This window comes from Rattus rattus, chromosome 2 (genome assembly GCF_011064425.1).
Source record: "Rattus rattus isolate New Zealand chromosome 2, Rrattus_CSIRO_v1, whole genome shotgun sequence".
In the NCBI taxonomy this organism is placed as follows: Eukaryota; Metazoa; Chordata; class Mammalia; order Rodentia; family Muridae; genus Rattus; species Rattus rattus.
In genome coordinates, this window is record NC_046155.1 from 9,355,327 (window position 1) to 9,375,835 (window position 20,509).

The 20,509-nt window shown below is 44.0% G+C and overlaps 1 protein-coding gene across 1 annotated transcript; it reads left to right on the plus strand.

Moving 5' to 3' along the window:
• LOC116891311 lies at positions 1–19,210 on the plus strand. Its single transcript, XM_032892225.1, has 4 exons — positions 1–401; positions 1,537–1,540; positions 1,939–2,083; positions 18,984–19,210. The coding sequence occupies exons 1-4, from the start codon at positions 1–3 to the stop codon at positions 19,208–19,210; spliced, it is 777 nt and encodes a 258-aa protein (XP_032748116.1).
• Positions 19,211–20,509: the final 1,299 nt, after the last annotated feature.

Below are 20,509 nucleotides of genomic sequence, written 5' to 3' on the forward strand. Positions count from 1 at the left end.
ATGGCCGAGGAAGGCAAAGGTGCTGGAGGTGAAGTGGACGTCAACACTGCTCTACAAGAGGTGCTGAAGACCGCCCTCATCCACGATGGCCTAGCACGTGGCATACGCGAAGCTGCCAAAGCCTTAGACAAGCGCCACGCCCTTCTCTGTGTGCTTGCATCCGACAGTGATGAGCTCATGTATGTCAAGCGGGTGGAGGCGCTTTGTGCTGAGCACCAGATCAACCTGATAAAGGTTGACGGCAACAAGAAACCAGGGGTAGGCCTCTGTAAAATCCACCGAGAGGGGAAACCACCGAAAGTGGTTGGTTGCTGTTGCATGGTAGTTAAGGACTGTGACAAAGAATCTCAGGATGTCATCGAGGAGTACTTCAAATACAAGAAATGGATAAATAAAATTTTGCCTTATAAAAAGAAAGAAAGAAAGGAAGAAAGCACGCAAGCAAGCAAGCCAGCCCTTGCCTGTGCCGTAGGCTGAAAGTGTGCTTGCGGCCTTTTCCTCTGTGGAGCTTCAGAGTTTATATGGCTCCACTTGGAGTTCAGGTTTTAAATTATTATTTTGTGATTGGATTTTTTTTATTTACACTTCAAATGTTATCCCCCTTTCCAGTTTCCCATTCATAAACCCTCTATCCCACCCCTCCCTTTTCTTCTATGAGGGTGTTTTAATTTATATATTTATTTTAAAATTTTATGTGTACCCATGTTTGCCTGCATGTATGTATGTGCACTACATGCAGGCCTGGTACCCATGAAGACCAGAAGAGGGAATCAGGCCCCCTGGAACTGGAGTTACAGACTGTTGTGAGCTGCTGTGGGTGTACTGGGACGTGAACTCAGGACCTCTGCAAGAACAGCTCTTAACCACTGAGCCGTCTCTCCAGTCCTTTGCATTGAGTTTTGGTCTGGGTGGGAAGTAAGCATCTGGTTTTAGCATTCACACAGAGATATCCAGTTTTCCCCGTACTGTTTGCTGAAGAGGCTGTTTTCTCTCTAATGTGTATTTCTGGAATATCTGTCAGAAGCCAGGCAGCCGTAGTTGTATAGACTCACCTGGGTCCTGTACCTATTCTAGTCTGATGATTACATGCTGTTTTGATTGCCAGCTCTGTACTGTTTTGGTTATACAGCTCTCTAGAACCTGAAATCGGGTATGGGCGACACCACCAGCAGTTTTTGTTATCATCCAGGATAGCCTTGGTCTTCTGAGTGTCCGTATAAATTCTAAGATTGTTTTTTACGTGTCTGAGAAGAATAGCCCCAGGATTTTGAATGTGATTTCATTGACTCTGATGGCTTCTGGTAGGTCAGCCATTTTCTCAGTGTTGATTCTGCAGGTCCCTGAGCACCGTAGATCTTTTCACCTTCAAGTGTCCTTTTCAATTTCTTTCTCGTTCACCTTAAGTCTTCCACCGCAGCGGCCGTTGTTTTCCTCGGTTAGGCTTTTTCCTAGGTATTTTATTTCACGTTTGTGATTATTGTGAATGGAGTTCTTTTCCTGATGTCTTTTACAGCTTGGTTTGTTGTTGGGGTGCAGGAAGGTAACTCAATTTTGGGCTAATTTTGCATCCTGCCGCCTTACCAAAAGCGTTCATCAGCTTTGAGGGTCCTTTGTCTTTTTCAACTGGCAGCCAGGGTATCTAAGAAAGGAAATCAGGTTGAGTTACTTCTCTGTTTACAATCCTCCCTGCTGCACTCCTTCCTTGGCTGTGGTCGCCTCCTCTCTCAGCACCTTCTAGTACACTCCCCCATCTTTCTGAGCTCTGCTCTGCCTCCAGGGTTTGGAGCTCACAGGACACTCTCTTGATGTGTTCTCTGATTCTCTCTGTAGTTAAGTGAGCTCAGACAGCACCAATCGTGCCTGGGACTTCATTCCTGGTCAGTCCCCTGCTGCTTCACCTCCTCTTCTTCTCCCTGTGTTCTGTTTTTTCTTTTTCAGAGCCATTGTCCTTTGGACTGCTTGGACTTTGTAGAGCACGAAGCAGGAAATCAGCCACCTCCCTGGACCCTACCCACCCTGGCATTTTCTCTGTTGCTTCTCCCTTCCTTGAAAACATTCCAGGAGGGCAGCTTTATTGCCTCAGGTATGTGATTCCATGCATTAAAGAGTTCAGGCATTTCAGAGGTGCACACTGATGGGTTTAAAGGTCACAATGTTTTGTTTTTAATTGTATGTCTTCCAGAATTTAGTATATTTCTGTTGTTTTCCAATTGGCTGATTTTAGTTTTATTATTTTTATTAGTTTCTATACTTAAATTTATTTATCAGTTATTTACTTGTTTGTGTATGTGTGTGTGCGTGCGTGTGTGTGTGTGTGTGTGTGTGTGTGTGTGCACGCATTACACTGCATGATGTGGAGGTCAGAGGACAACTTGTGAGAGTCAGTTCTCCCCCTCCGCCTTATGGGTACCAGGTAATGAACCTCACGTTTGGCATGAAGTCCCTTTACTCACTGAACTTCTGTGCCAGGTGTCTTCATCATTGTTCTTTTGCTGTGAACAGATACCAGGACCGAGGCAACTGGTAAGAGAAAGCAGTTGGGAGCTTGCTTACGGTTTGAGAGGGTGCGTTCATGACCATCATGTCAGGGAGGATGGCAGCAGGCAGGTATGGCACTGAGCGGTAGCCGAGGGCTCACATCTGATCCATAAGCACAAGGCAGGAGGGAGGGAGGAAGAGATGGGAGGTGGAGAGCATGAGCTGACTAGAAATGGCCTAGGCTTTATGTCCTCAAAGCCTACCTCCGTGAAACACTTCCTCCAACAATGCCTTACCTTCTAATTCTTCCCAAAGAGTTCCACCAACAGTGAACAAACATTCCAATTTATGAGCCTATGGCCGATGGGAGCCCATCCTCACTTAAACTACCACACCAGGTCTCCACGGCTGTTTTGAGATAGGCTCTTACTATACAGATTAGGTTGGCCTTGACCTTAATCCTGCTGCCTTGACTTCCCCAAATCCTGGGATTGTAGGCCTGTGCTACCACACCCAGCCTTGTTAGCATGATAGTTTTACAAAATGTTTTCATCATGACACTCTCACACATGTCTGTAGTGTACTGTGGTCATTCATGCCCTCAGTAACCTCTCAGGCCCTAGCCCCACTTCCCACTGGTTCCCTTCCTCTTCACAAACAGCCCTTCTTCTTTTATATCTTTTTTTAGTCTCGTTTCCATGTATGAGGCGAGACATTTGATCTTTGTCTTCCTGAGTTGGGCTTATTTTGGCCAGCTTTCAAGTGCTGCGGCCGGCTCTCTGCACCTGCAGCTTCTGCAGCCTCTGTTCTGCTAACCCAGTGGTTCTCAGCCTTCCTAGTGCTACGGCCCTTTAATACAGTTCATCATGTCGTGACTCCCCCCTCATAAAACTACTTTTGTTCTTATTTCAGATCCGTAATTTTGCTATTGTTACGAATGATAATGAAACTGTCTGATACGCAGGATATCTGTTATGTGACCCCTGTGAAAGGGTCCTTTGACTCCAAAGGGGTTGCGACTCACGGGTTGAGAAACACTGTGCTAGCCTAACTTCAAAAATATCTTAACAAATTGCACTGAGCCAGGCGTGGCTGTCCAGAGGCAGGTGGATCTCTGTGAGTTTGAAGCTAGCCTGTTCTACATAGTGAGTACCAGGACTGCCAGTGCCGTGTAGAGACGTCTTAAAAAAATTATGAAAATTGGCCACAGTGGTGCTTGCCTTTAGAGTTTCAGTCTACTGAAGGATATGTAATGAGACCCTCTCTCTTAAAAAAAAGTTAACATAGTATTTACATTATATTATATAATTCAAAGATGATTTGAAGCATATGGGAAGGTATGCTGAATGGGGTCTGTGCAAATGTCACTCTAACGGTTGCACACCCATTTAATATCTGAGGGTGTCATGGGGCCACATGCACGTGGATACACACACACACACTGCACCTGCACCTACATCATTCCCACTCTTCCTCTCCTCCTCCAAGTCCTTCATGTCTGGCTTCTCCATGATTTGTCATGCAGTGGTGAGTACTCTGGAGCCTGAACTCTGCTAATGTCTTTTTCCTGAGTCTAAGTGGTGACTAAATGCGGTGTTCATCAGACTATTTGTAGGACCCGACCAGCCCTATGTCTGGGAGGTCCCACTCACAAAAACACGGAGACGGAGATCGATGCAATAAGCAAGAGGTTTAATGATCCAGTGCACTGGGGTGGCCCTGTAATGGGGACAGAGGCGACCCCGAATGACAAAAGCACACATCTTTTATACACGTGTGGAGGACAGCCTTGACCCTTACATTCATCAATGGTGAGATATTTTTGGCATGCGGAATCGGGATGCTAAGGGCCCTTCCCTTTTCGCAACTAGCCCTTCCCTTTTCCCGGTTAGTTCATTCATGTAGATGGGGACTGCTAAGGGCGGTTAGCTCATTTCCTGGAACAGGGTGTTATCCTAAATTCTTTGGCCCCTGTGTTAAAGTCCCAGCCACCTGGTGTTTGCCTAAGGCAGCCTTTGTCCTTAAAGTTTGAATCTTATATATTCTTTCAAATTTTCTGTATTTTTGGAAACTTAAAAAAAAAAACAGTTGAGTGAAAACAAAAACCACTCTTGACAAATATTTAAATATTTGTTTCTTCTCCAACAAGTTCCAGCCAGCTTGACAGAGGCCTGGCTTTCTTGGGGACAGATTTCCAGAGAGCATGGTGCTGTGGCTGGTGTGTTTCCTCCCTGGGTTCACCTTTGTCCTTGCAGGCAGATGCTCCTGGTCTTTCAGGAAAGGGGAGGGGAAGGCTGTGTGCGGGCAGTTCCAAACCAATACAGAAAAGTTTAATTGTCCCTGTTGAATCGAAAAGCCTCCCGCAGCTCCCTCTTACGGTAGAAGCCTAGTATTGCAGAGTCTCACCAACCTCTTGCTTGTAAATCCTTTCAGAGGCAACTAAGTCCTTTTACCAGTTTTCCTCCCACCCCTCCCCCTAAGTGTTCTCATAAGACCTCCTGAAGCATCTCTTTGAAATGTAACCAGCAAGGAGTCAGTGCCCTATGACCCAGTTTCTGCCACAGCATCCTAGCCTAACTTCAATTGGGTCTGGCTCCAAAAAACGACAGGTTACCTTCCTACCTACTTGGCGGTCTTATTCACAGGGAAAAGGGGGTTTTCATTTGAATACGGACATTAAACATAGGTGGCCACCATAATCACCAGGCTTGGATTGACTTTCATTGTTTTCTGTCTGTCTGTCCGTCCGTCCGTCCGTCCATCCATGTATTCCTCCCTCCCCCATCCATCTACAGTGTTTCTAACGGGGGAACTTTCTGCTTGGCTACACGAAATGGGGAGAGTTATTTCTCCTTGCAATCTCTTGGTAGATCGCTGAACGTCACACTCTGGCTTAGAAGTTATTTGGGATTTCTTTCCCTTCCACTTTTTCAGGAGGCTTTCTTGGTTGCCAAGAGATTGCGTCTTTAATTTGTTTTTCCTAGGTAGGTGGTGTGTGCACCTTCCAGAGATGTGTACTTTTGTGTCATGTTTTCTGTAGAAAGAAATGGCTCCAAGTTTCCTTCAAGACCCGTTAAAGCCCGATGGGCCACTATGTCTAATGTGGCCTCCAGGGAAGGGCGATCAGCAGATCAGCCTCCCACAGAAAGAGGTGGGAGGTGTTAGTTCCCGGACAAAAGCTGAGGTGAGGATTTACAGGGATTGAGGTTGACTCTCTGGGTAGTCGAGGGGAGGCAAGTAGTTCAAGAGGCTGCATAACACGCCCCCCACCTCCGGCTCCACAACTTCTGACTCTCTTGGTGAGAGCCGAGAAGATAGCTTCCTGCATTGTGCTGGGCGCTGGAGAGGGCCAGAGAGCAAGTTTTGTGCCCGGTAGCAGCTAGGTGCGCCCGCACAGCCCTGCCAGACTAGCTCGACAGTGACATCGTGTGGAAGCATGGAATTATGGCTTTTCTAACTGGTTAGGAGAGCCAAAGGAGTCGCGACCCTGGGATAGCTGCATCTGGGAAGAAAGTTAGGAGACAAGGAGGATACAGGGAGCTTGACCAGCAGACTGGAAAGCATATGTGTGGGACAAGACTCCCTTGTAAATGCTATTTCCTGAATGTCACTTAATACGTTACAGTGTTAACGACATTGCGGAGGACCTTTCATTTCAGATGAAGGGTTAGGGTTAGGTTCAGTATGTGTGGGGTGTTGGTCCTTCTGGAGATTGTAGGGAGAATCAGTATTTCATTTTTTTCCTCTTCCTGTTTCCTCCCCTCTACTGCTCCTCCCTTTCCTTTTTCTCTTTCTCTGTGTTTTGTCTTTCACTATGTAACTCAGGCTGACTTCAAGCTAGTGATCCTTCCACCCGGCCTCTCTAGTCCTTGGGTTATAGACACAAAATAATTTTTAAGCTAGCTAGTTATTTATTTATTTTTGGAAACAGGGTCTGGCTCCTATGAAACCTGCTATGAGGATTAGGCTGGCCTTAGACGCACAGAGATCTATCTGCCTATTTCTGCCTCTGTCTCTTCAGTGTGAGGGTTTTTTTATTTTATTTTTTTAGGGTTTCTTTGTGTAGCCTTGGGTGTTTGGAAGTTGCTCTGTAGACCAGGTTGGCCTCAAACTTAGAGAGATCTGCCTGCCTCTACCTCCTAAGTGCTGGGACTAAAGGCCAGGGTCACTATTGTCTGGCAGTGAGATGTTTCTAAATTGTTGAGAATGACCATGGTGTGAACTCCACGGCAGCTGTGCTTATTATTAAATTATTAAATGTAATATTTTTATTAAGTTTAATATTAATTAGCATTATTAAATTAGTAAATCTTATTAAATGATTAAATATGCACCAGCATTTTTCTGTAATACCCAGGAAAGATGTAGCACTGACTTTTTCTAGCAATCTTGTTGGGCATTCCATAGATGAGAAGTCTGAAAGGCTCTACTGATCTGAGCCTTTACCTCAGGCAGTGAATGAAGGTTGGGGAACAGCTGGCCATATTCAGGTCTGTGTTGTTGGAGGCCGGAAGATGACCCAGCCCCTGGCTAAGCCTGCTTTATGATACTTTTCTCTTCATTAGGCAGTAATCAGTTTTAAGTTCCAATATGTTAAGCAGCACATTATTTTTGCCCTGTATGGAGAGACTAAGAAAACAACTGTTATTCCCCTGTATTAGCAAAAAGACATTGTTGCACAGCAAAATCAAGCACAACACAATTGCTTTCCTCACAATTGCTTTCCCCAGCACTGAAAATGGGTCCCATCTGGCTCCTGTTTATCACTCAACCTTCGTGTTTTGATATATTTCTTTTTTCAGAAATTAGTACTGAATACTGGGCTTCCTTATGACACACACACACACACACACACACACACACACAATTTTACTTTGTTTTTACTTGTCTCTCTTCAGCTTTGCTCTGCTCCATGTTTTGATACATTTATTTGTTACCTTATGCCATTCTCTGAGCTTGTCTTCGCCTTGTTAGAATATAACGATTCCTTTTTTGATGGCAAAAGACTTTGTCTGGATCTCAGTGTCAGATAAATCCCTGGCTGGTGCTCTGTGGATAGTCAAGAGGTTTGCAAGCAGGGTTTGGGAGGTAGCTCGGTGGGTAGGGTACCTGCCTAGCATGCATGAGGTTTTGGGTTTGATCTGAGCACCACATGACTTGGTTAAATTCTGGGATTCCAAATCTCTCTCTCTCTCTCTCTCTGCAGACACTCAGACAAGGAACTTTGGTCATTCTGCACTTGTTCTGTATTGGCACTTGTTCTGTATTGACTTTCAGTTCTTTTCACTAAGGAAATGTCTCTCTCTAGCCAGGAGGAATGAAGATGTCCTCTCCTCCTGTTGTTCTTGTCTCATGCTGACCCCTGGTGGCCCTTTTCACACATGACACTCTGTCTAGTAGATTCATAATGAGCAAAATGCAGATCATTTCAGCAGAGGGAAGCAGAGCACAGCGTTCAGAGTTTGAGAGTTAGGTTTGCAGGGATAAGGACACTTACTTGCAAGCTTGTATCTCGTGACCCCTGCAAGTGGTCCTCTCACCTCCACATGTGCTCTGAGATATGTATGCATGTGTCATGTGTGCACACACACAACCACGCAAATCAAATGTTTAGGGGCTGGAGACGTGGCTCAGCTGTTAAGAGGGCTTGTTGCTTTTGCAGAGGACCTGAGCTCAGTTTTCAGCACCCACATCAGGGAGCTCACGACTTCCTGGAACTCCAGTTCCAGGGGACCTGGTGTCCCTCTCTGGCCTCTGCAGGCACGACACTCACGGGCACACCGGCTACCTCCCACATAGACAAGTGATTAAAAAGAATCATCTTAAAAGAAAAGTTTGCGATCTGAGCATTTGCTCTTCTCTTTCAGAACAGTGGAGTGTAGGCTGAAGGGTGAGTCATTTTGGACCACAGTGATGATGGCAGTATCCTAGAGATGACAGAAGAACAAACTGAATTAATGTACTGTGATGATTAAGAAGTTTTTACTGGGGCTCAAAGGAAAAAGAGAGGAGGCTGCACACGACACATTTGCCTGCATCTCATTGTCCAGAAAACACTGCTGCTGACCCTTAGGCCACACTTTCCTGCAAGACGGGCTGAGAACCGCAGCCCCCACCTCTGTGGCCAGAAATCTGTTACAGAACAAAAACCAGGTCTTGGGAATTAGCCGGAAGGTTTTGGCCACAAATCATCAAAGCAGCTAAGTTTAGATAGTCTGACTTAGAAATGGACTGATTTGTCTTTTGTTTTAAAGAAGGCAAAGACTTCAAAGGCAACCCAGACTCAAGCCTCTGGCCATTACCCTTATGCTTTGTTTGTAATTAAGCTTAATTGGTGACATCATTGTTTGGAGTGTGCATCTTAATGCCTGCCCTGGTGACATTATCTTAGCGCTGTCTCTGGCTGTTGTCCTATCAGTAGGCTTATGCTGAATTTGTCTGTTGCATTATTAGAAGTCTTTGCCTGCCTGATTATCATCTCATTATATTTAGCAGGGCCATCTGGAGGCTTCATCTGCTAGGAGACGAAGGAAGAAGTCTGGGTGGTCAGCTGTCTCCTTGTTACATAGGACTGATGAGTCACTCACTTGGAAAACATTGCTGATGTCTGCCCCTTCTCCTTGGTGGCTTTATGAGACCACAACGGCCAGCTCACACTGTAGGGGCTCTGTGTTTCCTTCTCTTCATATATTCCTGTCTTTCCAGCTATGAAGCCCATGTTCTCTTTATACACATACACATACACATATACAGATGCATGTATGTTCTTCCAGACTGACATGTCTTAACAAATGGAGCAAAAGCTCAAATAGATATTTCTTTAAAATGAACTAAAATGGTCAGTCATGCTAGTACCCAGGAGGCAGAGGCAGCTGGATCTCCATGAATCTGAGGCTAGTGAGTTCCAGGACAGCCAAAGCTACATAGTGAGATCATGTCTCACCAACCAACCAATCAACCAACCAGCAAACAACCTCCCCAAATAAACAAAAAGCTTCAAAATCAACTGAAGTCAATCCTTCACAGTTTTTTTTGGTGTGTTTTAACACACATTTTTGCATACTTTGTGTATTTTCATTTGTGATTGTGAATTCTTGGAATGCTTTTACACTCAGCATTTTTGAAAATTAAAAGTTATTTACTTTGTGTGCATGGAATGTTTTGTCTGTATGTATGTGCATGCCCAGTGCTCGGGGAGGTCAGAAGAGGGTGTTGGATCCACTGGGACCAGAGTTACAGATAGCAGTGAGCCATCATGTTGGTGAAAAATTAAACCCAGATCCTCGGGAAAAGCAGCCAGTGTTTTTACCTGCTGAGTCATTGCTCCAGCCCCTGTCTCAGCTTTTAAAGTTACCATCCTTCCATTTATAAATCCATCTTGTCCTTCTTACATGTTTCCAAACCTCCTCCATCATGCAATGCTATCTGAAATTGAAGAAATAAGACATTTTCTTTATGAATAATTTGGTATATTTGTCAACATACATAAATGCTGACTGTCAAGTGACAGCCTCTCAAGCAATGTCATTTGATTGTTTTGTATGTCCATTGGCAGGAATGGATGCTAATGGATATTATAGCTTAGGAGAGGCCAGGGATTGTATAGAACCCAAGTGTCAGGATTCACCATTGCTGTTTTCACTGTAGGTTGCACTGTAGACAGAACATGGAATTTGTCTTTACTTCAAGGACAAGGACATGAAGATGACAAACAAAGATAGAGATAAATTGTCTCATCCCCCAAGAAAGTCCTTTTCCCAAGTTGGGCATTTAGATAAAAACCCCCATTCTGTCAGGGGCTTGAAGAAAGTTCCTGCTTGCTAAAAAGGGAGTCATTCTCCATATCTTTGGCAAAAGGAGCTTGTGGCCCTTCCACTGACACAGACTGTGTTATCACTTAACTTGCCAAGGTCAAACTGGTTCCTTAGTCCCAGCTCACAAGCCCACTTTCTCCTGGTCCTATTTAACCCTGAAAATCTTTCCCCTGTTGCTTCTCCCTGCTTTCCCAGGAGACAGCCCTGGCAGTTTGGAATACACTTTTTCCTTTTTTCACCCATAGAGCAGCTATTTTGATTTCTTTACTGCACCCATTCTCATTCAACAGTCACTTGCAGTGTGTACTATTTTTGAGTGGAAAAAGCCAATGTTCGCAGGAACATCTTTCCTGTACTGTAGGATCGAAGCAGTGCTACTTTGCCATAGGTTGTAATCGGGATAATGCCTTCTTCGTCACTGGAAGAAAACATATGCACAATTTTCGTCAGCTCTCAGACTTGTCCCTTTGAACTGGGAGTTCACCTTCTGAAGAATATGAAGACTATCTGCATCTTTTTTCCTACAGCTGACAGGAAGAATATTAAGGTCTCCACTGGAAGAGCAAATAAGCCCCTCCCACTGGGCAAATCCCCAACCAACAGCAAGAAGGACTAGAAGAGAAAGCAACTTCTGCCGTCCCTGCTATCCATCTCCGAATTTCATTCAGCCTCCCAGTGTGCTCTCAAACCATGTGGCTTGTAGCTAGTTCTTATACTATCCTAGAGCACCCACCTCCTGGGGAAAATGTTATAAAAATTAGGTCTCCCCTAACACCTTCCCCGATGAGACTCCATTGTGTACAACTCCCTGAAAGGTCACTGGGAGCTGGGAGTCTTCCCACGTGGAAGTACACACGTGAATACAGACACTATTTCTCCACCTGAATCTCGCCGATGTAAGGGGAGGAACTGATAACTAAAATCTGGTTCCCTAATTATTTCTTGATTATGTCAATAAAGACGGCAGAAGCTAATTGCTGTGTGAAGATATAAGGGTGGGATTTCCAGGCGGGACAGGAAGAGAAGGGGACGCAGAGAGGACTGGGAATTTGGACCAGGCTGTGGAGCAGACCGGAAGCGGCAGACATGTAAGCCTCTCCGGGCACCTATCGTACGTAGTCTCTGCCACCAGCAGAGGGCAAGGAGGATGGAAAAGGCTCCTGTAAGATTAGGAAGGGAAATTCTTCGCCCAGCCATTGAGTTAGCTGGTCAGTTTTAAAAAAAAAAGTCTCTAGTTTTTTTCCTTCCTCATGGTTAAAGGGGCCAGAAGAAGAGCGTGGACAGCTGGGGGGTTAGCCAGTAGCACTGGAGCAGCAGCTCCCAGCGTTTTTTTGGGGGGAAGAGCAGTTGTTTGTAGCTTGGCAAACGGGTGGTGTTCTCCGGAAAACACCAACTGGCTGTGGGTTGGAAGAGCAATGTCGGGAGTGGGACCAGCAGCAGCAAGTTCTCGGAGCCGGGCTGAAAGTGCAGCCCCGAGAAGGTGATAGCGGGGAGTTTTAAAATTACTCAACGCACACCTCAGCACCTGTCTATGAACCCGCTTGCTTTGCCACCTGTTGCCACCAATGCAGTTGAGGCTGCATTCCTTTATTTAACAACCATCACTTCATAATAAGAGAGGTGTCAAGGTCCATTCAAGGCATGGGGGGAAATGTAAGGCTTTTAACTTACTGGGATGAAAAGTTTGTCATGGTACCCACTCAGGACACAGAACCCAGCCAGAAATATGGTGAGCGCTAAACAAGGAAGCTGGGAGCAAAGGCTGCACAGATATCAAAGAGGCAAGCTAGAGGACATACCCAAACATACAGATTACTGGGCCAGGTAAATTATTCATGATAAAAAGTATAATGAGTTGAAAATGTCAGAAGACACACAGAGGCCCCGATGCCAGTAAGATGAGCATGTAATGGGTGGAGAGATAGAAGAGAAAGAGAAGTTGAACGGTGTGTGCACAATCAAGACAGGCACCAAAAACGTTACTTTTTCTAAGCTTAACCTTGAAAACACAAATCGAAGTCCAAGGCTTGTTCTTGTAAATGAATTAAATTTGCACTTAGCATAGCTACTTAATTCTGACCATTTATAAGGTGATTTACCATTAATTTACATGTCTTAATTTTTTTTTTTTTTTTAGCAGTTTACAAAAAGTTAATTGTAGGGACTTTTTTTGATGCCAAAGTTCTGTTTCCCAATTGGTTCTTGATCTGTTAAAAAAAGACATTCATGAGACAACTGCTGTGCGGACTGCACAGACAGGACTTCCAGGTCCCTGAAGGACAAAGGGAGAGAAGGAGAGAGGGGGGTTTGCCATGCTGAGAGGAAGAAGCACCCAGCAGCCATGTGAGGTCTTGGGAGGAGCTGGGGCTGTGGTCACTACTACAGGCAGGTGGTCAGGGACGTTTGGCAGGAGCCGGATGGGACCAGCCTCTGAAGTTTAGGGCAGACGGTAGATAGGGAGCTAAGAGTATTGATAAAGGCATGCTTTCCAGTTGGGAGACAGCAACGCCCAGCAACTGTACCAAGAAGGCGAGTTAAAAAGGAACAACTGTGTGTGTGTGCCTCTTATCCAAAGATTCAAGGGACACTGAAGAGGGTAGGGGCTGGCAGCACAGCCACTTCCCAGAGCAAAGGCAGGTAGCGAAAAGCTACATGTACTCTTATAAGATTAGGATTTTATAGTTTTAGCCATAACTCTCAAAGTAACCTTAGGGGTTTATCATTACATAAAAATCCACTCTAACCCAAGATAATAATAAGCAAAGGGTTCATTAGGAGTAAGAAATTTTATAGGTGCTGCCTTTTACTAATAACAGCCACAGCTGCTCCCGGGGTTCCTCCTATGCAGGTTTTTCTTGCAACAGCTTTCTAAAGGCAGAAGTGCAGCAATTCAGCATGCCTGTCATGTTTCAATAAGATTGGAACAGTCAGTCAGTTTGTCTACCTGTCTGTCTGTCTGTCTGTCTGCCTGCTTATCTATCTATCTACCTATCGTAAGGAAACTAAGCTGAAGGAGCACAGTAAGCCAGTTTTCCATTTTTGACTCCATTTCACTTCTTTCTCTAAATTATTACGCTCCATCCATTCTAAGTTTCCGTTAACCGGACTTCATTCTTAAGTTCCTCATTCCAAATGTTTCCTCCCATTACATCCTTTCAATATCCTTCTGCAAAATTTCATTTCTCTTAACTTAGGTTGATCTCCATTCTCAGTGCACCTCTATCCTTCATGTGCTAATTTATATACGAGGTCAGTTAATGTTGAGCCTCAGTATTCCTTAAGGACACTCGTTTTGAATGAGGAGGTTCAAACTGGGGTTTCAAAGCTATCCGTTATGACCATAAGACTCTGATTCCTCTTACTCCATCCAAAAAACTATCAGCTACATTTAAATAAACAGCAGAGTCACTTAAAACATTCAGTGGCTGAGAAACGTCTAATAAAAGCTGATTGATTGTAGTGAGTCCAGGCTGTTGAGATGCACAACCTGGAGCAGGTACAATCTTTTTTGTGGAGCGTGTGGGATTTGTGTGCAAACGTGCTTTTTGTCTTTTCCAAAATCTATGTTTAAAAGAATTAAAAGCAATCTATTTTAAGATGTAACAAGGCATTAGCCATGGAGTAATATTATGAAATCTCAAAAAGAGGATCCTTATATGTCTGTCTGCCATTTATCTGTCTGCCTGTCTATCTATCTATCTATCTATCTATCTATCTATCTATCTATCTATCTAACTATCTATCTATCTATCGCTCCCAAGTAATATTGTGTGGTAGACTGGGTATGGCCTCCATAGAGTCATGTGTTTGAATTCTTGGTCATAGGGAGTGGTACTATTAGAAGGTGTGGTCTTATTAGAGGAGGCATGACCTTGTTAGAGGAAGTGTGTCACTGTGGAGGTGGGGCTTCAAGGTCTCATATATATACTTAAGCCCCATCCAGTGTGGAACACAGTTTTCCTCCTGGCCGCCTTTGGTTTAGGATGTCAAACTCTCAACTCCTCCAGCACCTGTCTGCCTGCATGTTGCCATGCTTCCCACCATGATGTTACTGGACTGAACCTCTGAAACTGTAAGCCAGTCCTAATTAAATGATTGCTTCTATAAAAGTTGCCTTGGTCATGGTGTCTCTCCACAGCAATAAAACCCAAACTAAGACACATTTAGCAGAATTTTAGCAGAACCCTTATATTTGGTATGAATCTGGAGTGATGACTTCTGTCTTAGGGTTTTATTTCTGTGAAGAGACACCATGACCAATGCAATTCTTTTAAAGTCACACATTTGGAGACTTAGCATAAGAGTCTCAAAGCCCACCTCAACAGTGACATATACTTTCTCCAACAAGGCCAAATCTATTCCAATAAGGCCATACCTCCTAATAGTGCCATTCCCTATGGCCTAACATTCAAACACATGAATTTACATGGGACAAACCTATTCAAACCACCATGTTCCACTTTCTGGCCCTCATAGGCTTGTGGCCATAACATAATGTAAAACGCATTTAATCTAACTTCAAAAGTCCCAATAGTCTATTACAGTTGCAACAATGTTTAAAAGTCTAAAGTTCAAAGTCTCTTCAGAGACTCACACAATTCCTTAATTGTAATTCCCCTATAAAATCAAAATAAAAAAGCAGACTGCACACTTCCAGCATCACAGGAGACTTATTACTATTCTAAAATGTCACAATGATGAAATGCTGGACCAAAGCAAGACCAAAAACTCTGTGTCTGATGTCCAACTCCTTCCAGCTTTGTTGACTGAAGCACAATTCTTTCTTTTGGTTCCCCTCCCTACTAGCAGCTTTCCTTACCCATGGCTCTGACATCTCTAACATCTTGGGATCTCCAAGGCAATTTCAACTTCATAGGTTTTTGTTCCAGCGTCTGGGATCCACACATGACCTTCTGGGTTCCTCCAAAGGGCTTGGGGTCACTTCTCCAGCTCTGCCCTCTGAAGTACTCCAGGCTCTGTTGATTCCATTTCACTGGTACTGATGTTCTTAGTGGTCATCCCATGGTACTAGAGCCTCCAATATGCTGGGATCTTCTGCTGTAACTAGGCTGCACTTGCACCAACAGGCTTTCATAGGCTCTTTCCATGGTGCCAAGCCTTAACTTCTTTGCATGACACCTTCAGTCTTGGGCCTTCAATAGACACTGAGGCTACTTCTTTTCCAATTGCCTCTCTTGGACTCTCACGGTGTCAAGCCTCAGCTGCTCTCCATGACCCCTTCATGCCTTCAAAACCAGTACCATTTGGGTAGCCTTTACACATTACCAACTTTTCCTCCTAGCACAAGATAACACAGCTTCCACTGATGCTATTCTTGGTGGTTATTTCATGTCAAGATCCAGATCTAAAGACTGTGTCTCCCTTCCAGCCTCAAGATTTGGATCATAGGTGTGCTTTCTTTTTCTGGATTGTAGTTCATTCCAGATACAATCAAGTTGACAATCAAGAATAGGCATCACAATCCATTCCTTGTCAATTTGACACTCAATCATATCTCCTTATGTCCAAATGAAGACAATAACCAGGTTGTGAAGACACCTAATATGATATACCTATCCCTTGTTCAACTGCAAATGCATAAACGATAAGCCCCAAGGTCACCACTACTTGAATTTCATTTAATATCTTTGAGCATATGATTTAGCTCCACTCCACTTCCTGGTGCCCCTTTAATTCTTTTGAATCATATGTTTTGTAATTTTCCTTTTTCAGTTTGCTATGTCTGATCAAAATGCTCTTTATAAGAGTGAACCGCAGAACAGAGTCTATGCTAGGGTTTTTTGAAATTTCCTTTGTAAACACAATTCGTCTAAATCTCTTCACCTGAGCCTCAGGCAGACTCTCCAGACAAGGGCAAAAAGCAGCAATATTCATCACCAAAATATCACAAGTTTCTCTTCTGAAACTTCTTGAGCCAGACCCCCACAGTTCAAATCACTCTCAGCACCACTGTCTTCTACGTTCACACTAGGATGGCCTATTAAGCCCCATTTAAACAGTTCAACTGATTTTCTTTTTCTTTCTTTTTTTTTTCTTTATTAACTTGAGTATTTCTTATTTACATTTCGATTGTTATTCCCTTTCCCGGTAACCCCTAACCCCTCCCCTTCCCTTCTATATGGCTGTTCCCCTCCCCATCCTCCCCCGATTACCACCCTCCCCCCAACAATCACATTCACTGGGGGTTCAGTCTTGGCAGGACCAAGGGCTTCCCCTTACACTGATGCTCTTACTAGGCTATTCATTGCTACCTATGAGGTTGGAGCCCAGGGTCAGTCCATGTATAGTCTTTGGGTAGTGGCTTAGTCCCTGGAAGCTCTGGTTGGTTGCCATTGTTTTTCATATGGTTAACTGATTTTCTAACCATAGTCCCAACATTCATATTCCTCCAAACAAAAGCATGGTCAGACCTATCACAGCAATACTCCAGGCCCTGGTACCATCTTCTGTCTTAGGGTTTTATTGCTGTGAAGAGACTGTGACCAAGGCAACTCTTACAAAGGCAAATATTTAATTGGGGGCTGGGTTATAGTTTCAGAGGTTTAGTCCATTATTGTGGAGCAGTGAAAGATATCCTGGTTCCCAGTTGAGGAGGTTTGAACCCTGGTGCTCTGAAAGGGACTTCACCTGACTCTCAGGAAGCCAGGTCAGTCAATAGCTCACAGCCCTCCATAGATTTGTGACCATCAGTCATGTAAGGACAACGCCCCCAAGCCCCTTCGCAGGTAGAGGACTGACCACAGGTCATGAAGGCTCAGGATGGATCTCCATTACAATGAGGTACCCAAAGGCCTGGAGGCTTAGCCAATGAACTTTCCTTCCCAGACTGTCAGGAGCCATAACAGAACAAGTTAATAACTAGCAGGTGATCATCCTGAGATGGCTTGCCTCGGAAACTTTTATGTCAATTTACAACTTGATATTTTTGTATGAACTTGTGATGAACTTTGTAACATGTGATCATGTATTCTGAAAGATGTTTAAGTGCTAAGGACAAAGAGAAGAGTTAGGACTGAGCTAAGAAGGGCTTAACTAAGGAGAACTGAGCTGAAGAGAGCTAAGGAGAACTGAGCAAGAAGATCTGGGCTGAGAAGAACCGAGGTAAGAGAGGAACTGAGCTGAGAAGTTTTTAGACAGAACACTTTTTAGACAGAACTGAACTCAAGAATAACTTAGAAGTATAGGCATAGCATTGGGAGAAAAGGCATTGAGAGAGAGCATTATTGGGACATCAGAGCAGGAAGAGAGAAAGATTAGAGGAAAAATGCAGGGTGGAATAACTTAGAGGCTATAGGTAACATAAGAGAGCAATGTGCTGAATGCAGAGGGAAAAAGGAAAAAGAAAAAGCTGCAGAGAGCAGAAGGACCAGGCAGGCTTCTCTTTACTGTGGGACAGAACAGGTCCCATCTTAATAACAAGGCAGGATTAGTCTTATTAAAAGGAACAAGCTTTTTTCTTACAAACTTGGGTCCAATTCATTTAGCATTAAAAGGGTAGAAGCTTTTCCTTCTCTATGCAATAAAGTTGGAGCCCATTTTTCATCCAGAGTGAATGAGTTCTTTCTGCACTGGTGCTTGGTCTTTTGCTCCATATGCATATGTAAGTATGTATGTGTGTGTAAGTATATAATTGTGAGAATGTGTGTGTGTGTGTGTGTGTGTGTGTGTGTGAATGTAATTGTGAGAATGTGTGTGTAAGTTGGGCCCAACTGAGTTGAGTGGAAATGTAGAAATGCACATTTATGGGGTTGGGGATTTAGCTCAGTGGTAGAGCGCAAGGCCCTGGGTTCGGTCCCCAGCTCCGAAAAAAAAAAAAAAAAAAAAAAAAAAAAAAAAAGGAAAAAAAAAAAAAAGAAATGCACATTTATGAACCTGAATATGAACTTATATAAGTTTATGCATATTTGCCAATGTAAAAGCTTTTTCTTCTGCAAGTGCTATTCATTTCTCTTGGTTCAACAGAAGTTTATTGCTCCAAACTTCCCCCTAGACTGACAAGCAAGAGGCATAGGGACAAAAGGGGAAAAGCTCTAGCAATCAATCCTTTACTTTATCTCCTGCTGTTTTAGAATGAGGTACCAAGTGTCAGAGACTGCAGTTTCTGGCCTCAGAGGAACACAGAAGGTGGGTCAGTTACAGTACCAGAGCATAGTGACTTAGACATAGATAAGTAAATCAGCTACAGTAACGTAGTAACTAAGACTTAGATAAGTAAACTTATTATACAGCAACCCTAAATATCTCATCAAAGTCTTGCTCTCCGCTGATGCTCTTTCCCCTCCTCTGCCTCAAGAAGAACCAACAAGAAAGAAGACTATTGCTGGGGCTGCCCCCCACCCCTCCCCCCCAGCAGACTATGAGAGGTGGGGGCGGTTTTACTCATCCACTTTCTGCCATGACAATAAATGCCTTGAAACCATGGGCTACCACTTTCCTGGGATCCGCTATAGGGAGCAGTAGAGAAGACCTTCGCCTACAGAGCCAAGGCTTAATTTCCTGCTGAAGGCCTCCCTGCACTCTCAGCGGCACACTGCCACCAAACCGAAGCCTGCCCTCACATCTAGCCAAAGACTCCCTGGGACCAGCTGGAGCATGCTCCACCTCCTTTCCCCTTCGCCCCAGGCTAGATCCAGTCCGGAGGTCCCCACTCCGTTCTCAGCTCTTCCGCAGCACTCAAGTATTGCCCGGACCACCAGCAGCCTGAGAATCTGACAGCCCGGCCTCCTAGCAAGCCGGGGTACTCCTGTGCTCATACTACACTTCCCCACACCCAGAGCAGTGTCCCTCAGCGGCTTCTCATAGCCCAATACCCGCCCGGTGGCGTGATCAAACTTCTTGCATCCTGCTTCCCTAAACAGGCCGAGCCCAGTGGCGAAGCGGACTCGGGATGCCATTAATCCTACACATTATTATTATGGCAGGAAACATGGCAACATGCAGGCCGACTTAGTGCTAGAGGAGTCAAGAGCTCTACATATTGATCTGCAGGCAGTAGAATGGGACTGTCTCCCACAGGCTACCAGGAGGAGACTGTCCTTTCCATTGGGTAGAGCCTGAGCTTAGGAGACCTCAAAGCCTCCTTCACAGTGACATATTCCTCCAACAAGGCTAAACCTATTCCAATAAAAGCACACCTCCAAATAGTGTCATTCCCTGTGACCAAGCATAGAAGCATATGAATTTATGGGGTCAAAACTATTCAGGGCTTCACAGAATCTAAGCTTTGAAGTACTCTTTTGTCAGTGATTATTATCTGAGATTTTATGGGATTATTCTTTTGAAGAATTCCTAGAGACTTTGCATAACTTAGTTGAAAGGTTTGGCAAACTAGGAAGTCTGACTGAGAATTGCTCAGGTGATGGGTCTTTCTCTAGGTCAGATAAAGTTTTGGTGTGTGGAAACTGACTTGCTGAAAGTGCCTTTTGTGTAACAATAAAAAGAGCTGCCAGGGTTCAGCCCTTGAGAGGCAGATCCCCCTGCTGAGAAGTCTGAATTCATCCCGCAGTGTTTCTTTTCCTTTGATCATTTGTCCCAGGTAACCCAGAACACGGACATGGCATATTAATACAACCTGACGATTATTAACAGTGTTGAACAAATAACCTTTGTAGGCTCTTTATTAGTGAGAGATTATTTCTGTGAGCGACTGCCTTAGCGATCACATGATTTAATAAGCTAATAACCCGTCCTGTTTCAGGTATTACATTTTTTATAGAACCTAACTGAGAGTTTCCAGAAAACAACTTAAAGAGCAGAGCTGAATCCTCGGAGTGATAAACAGGTAAGAGTGAATCCAATTATATAGTTCAAAATTATAGATTTTGCTCTTTCAGTTTACTTACTATAAGAATTAAGTCTTCTTTTAAACATTAATTAGAGCATCAAGAGGAGGGAACATCCTCCACATAACGAATGACTAATACCTCTGGAAATTTAAACAGGATTGGTTTAGTACTTTATGCCCTGATTGTGATTGTTTTCATGTTAGAAGTTGGGATTATTTTAATTTTTTTCCCCATGAAGGAATTATTGACATCGAGTTATTCCTACTATAAGGGAAAAAAGCAAAACAAAACAGCAACAACTTGCCCCAAACATTTAAACAAAAATTAAGCAAACAAACAACAACAAAATTCTAAGTCCTGGGCCATCTGTGTTAGCTCTTGCTAGCTCATGCACCATTCTCTGGAATTGAG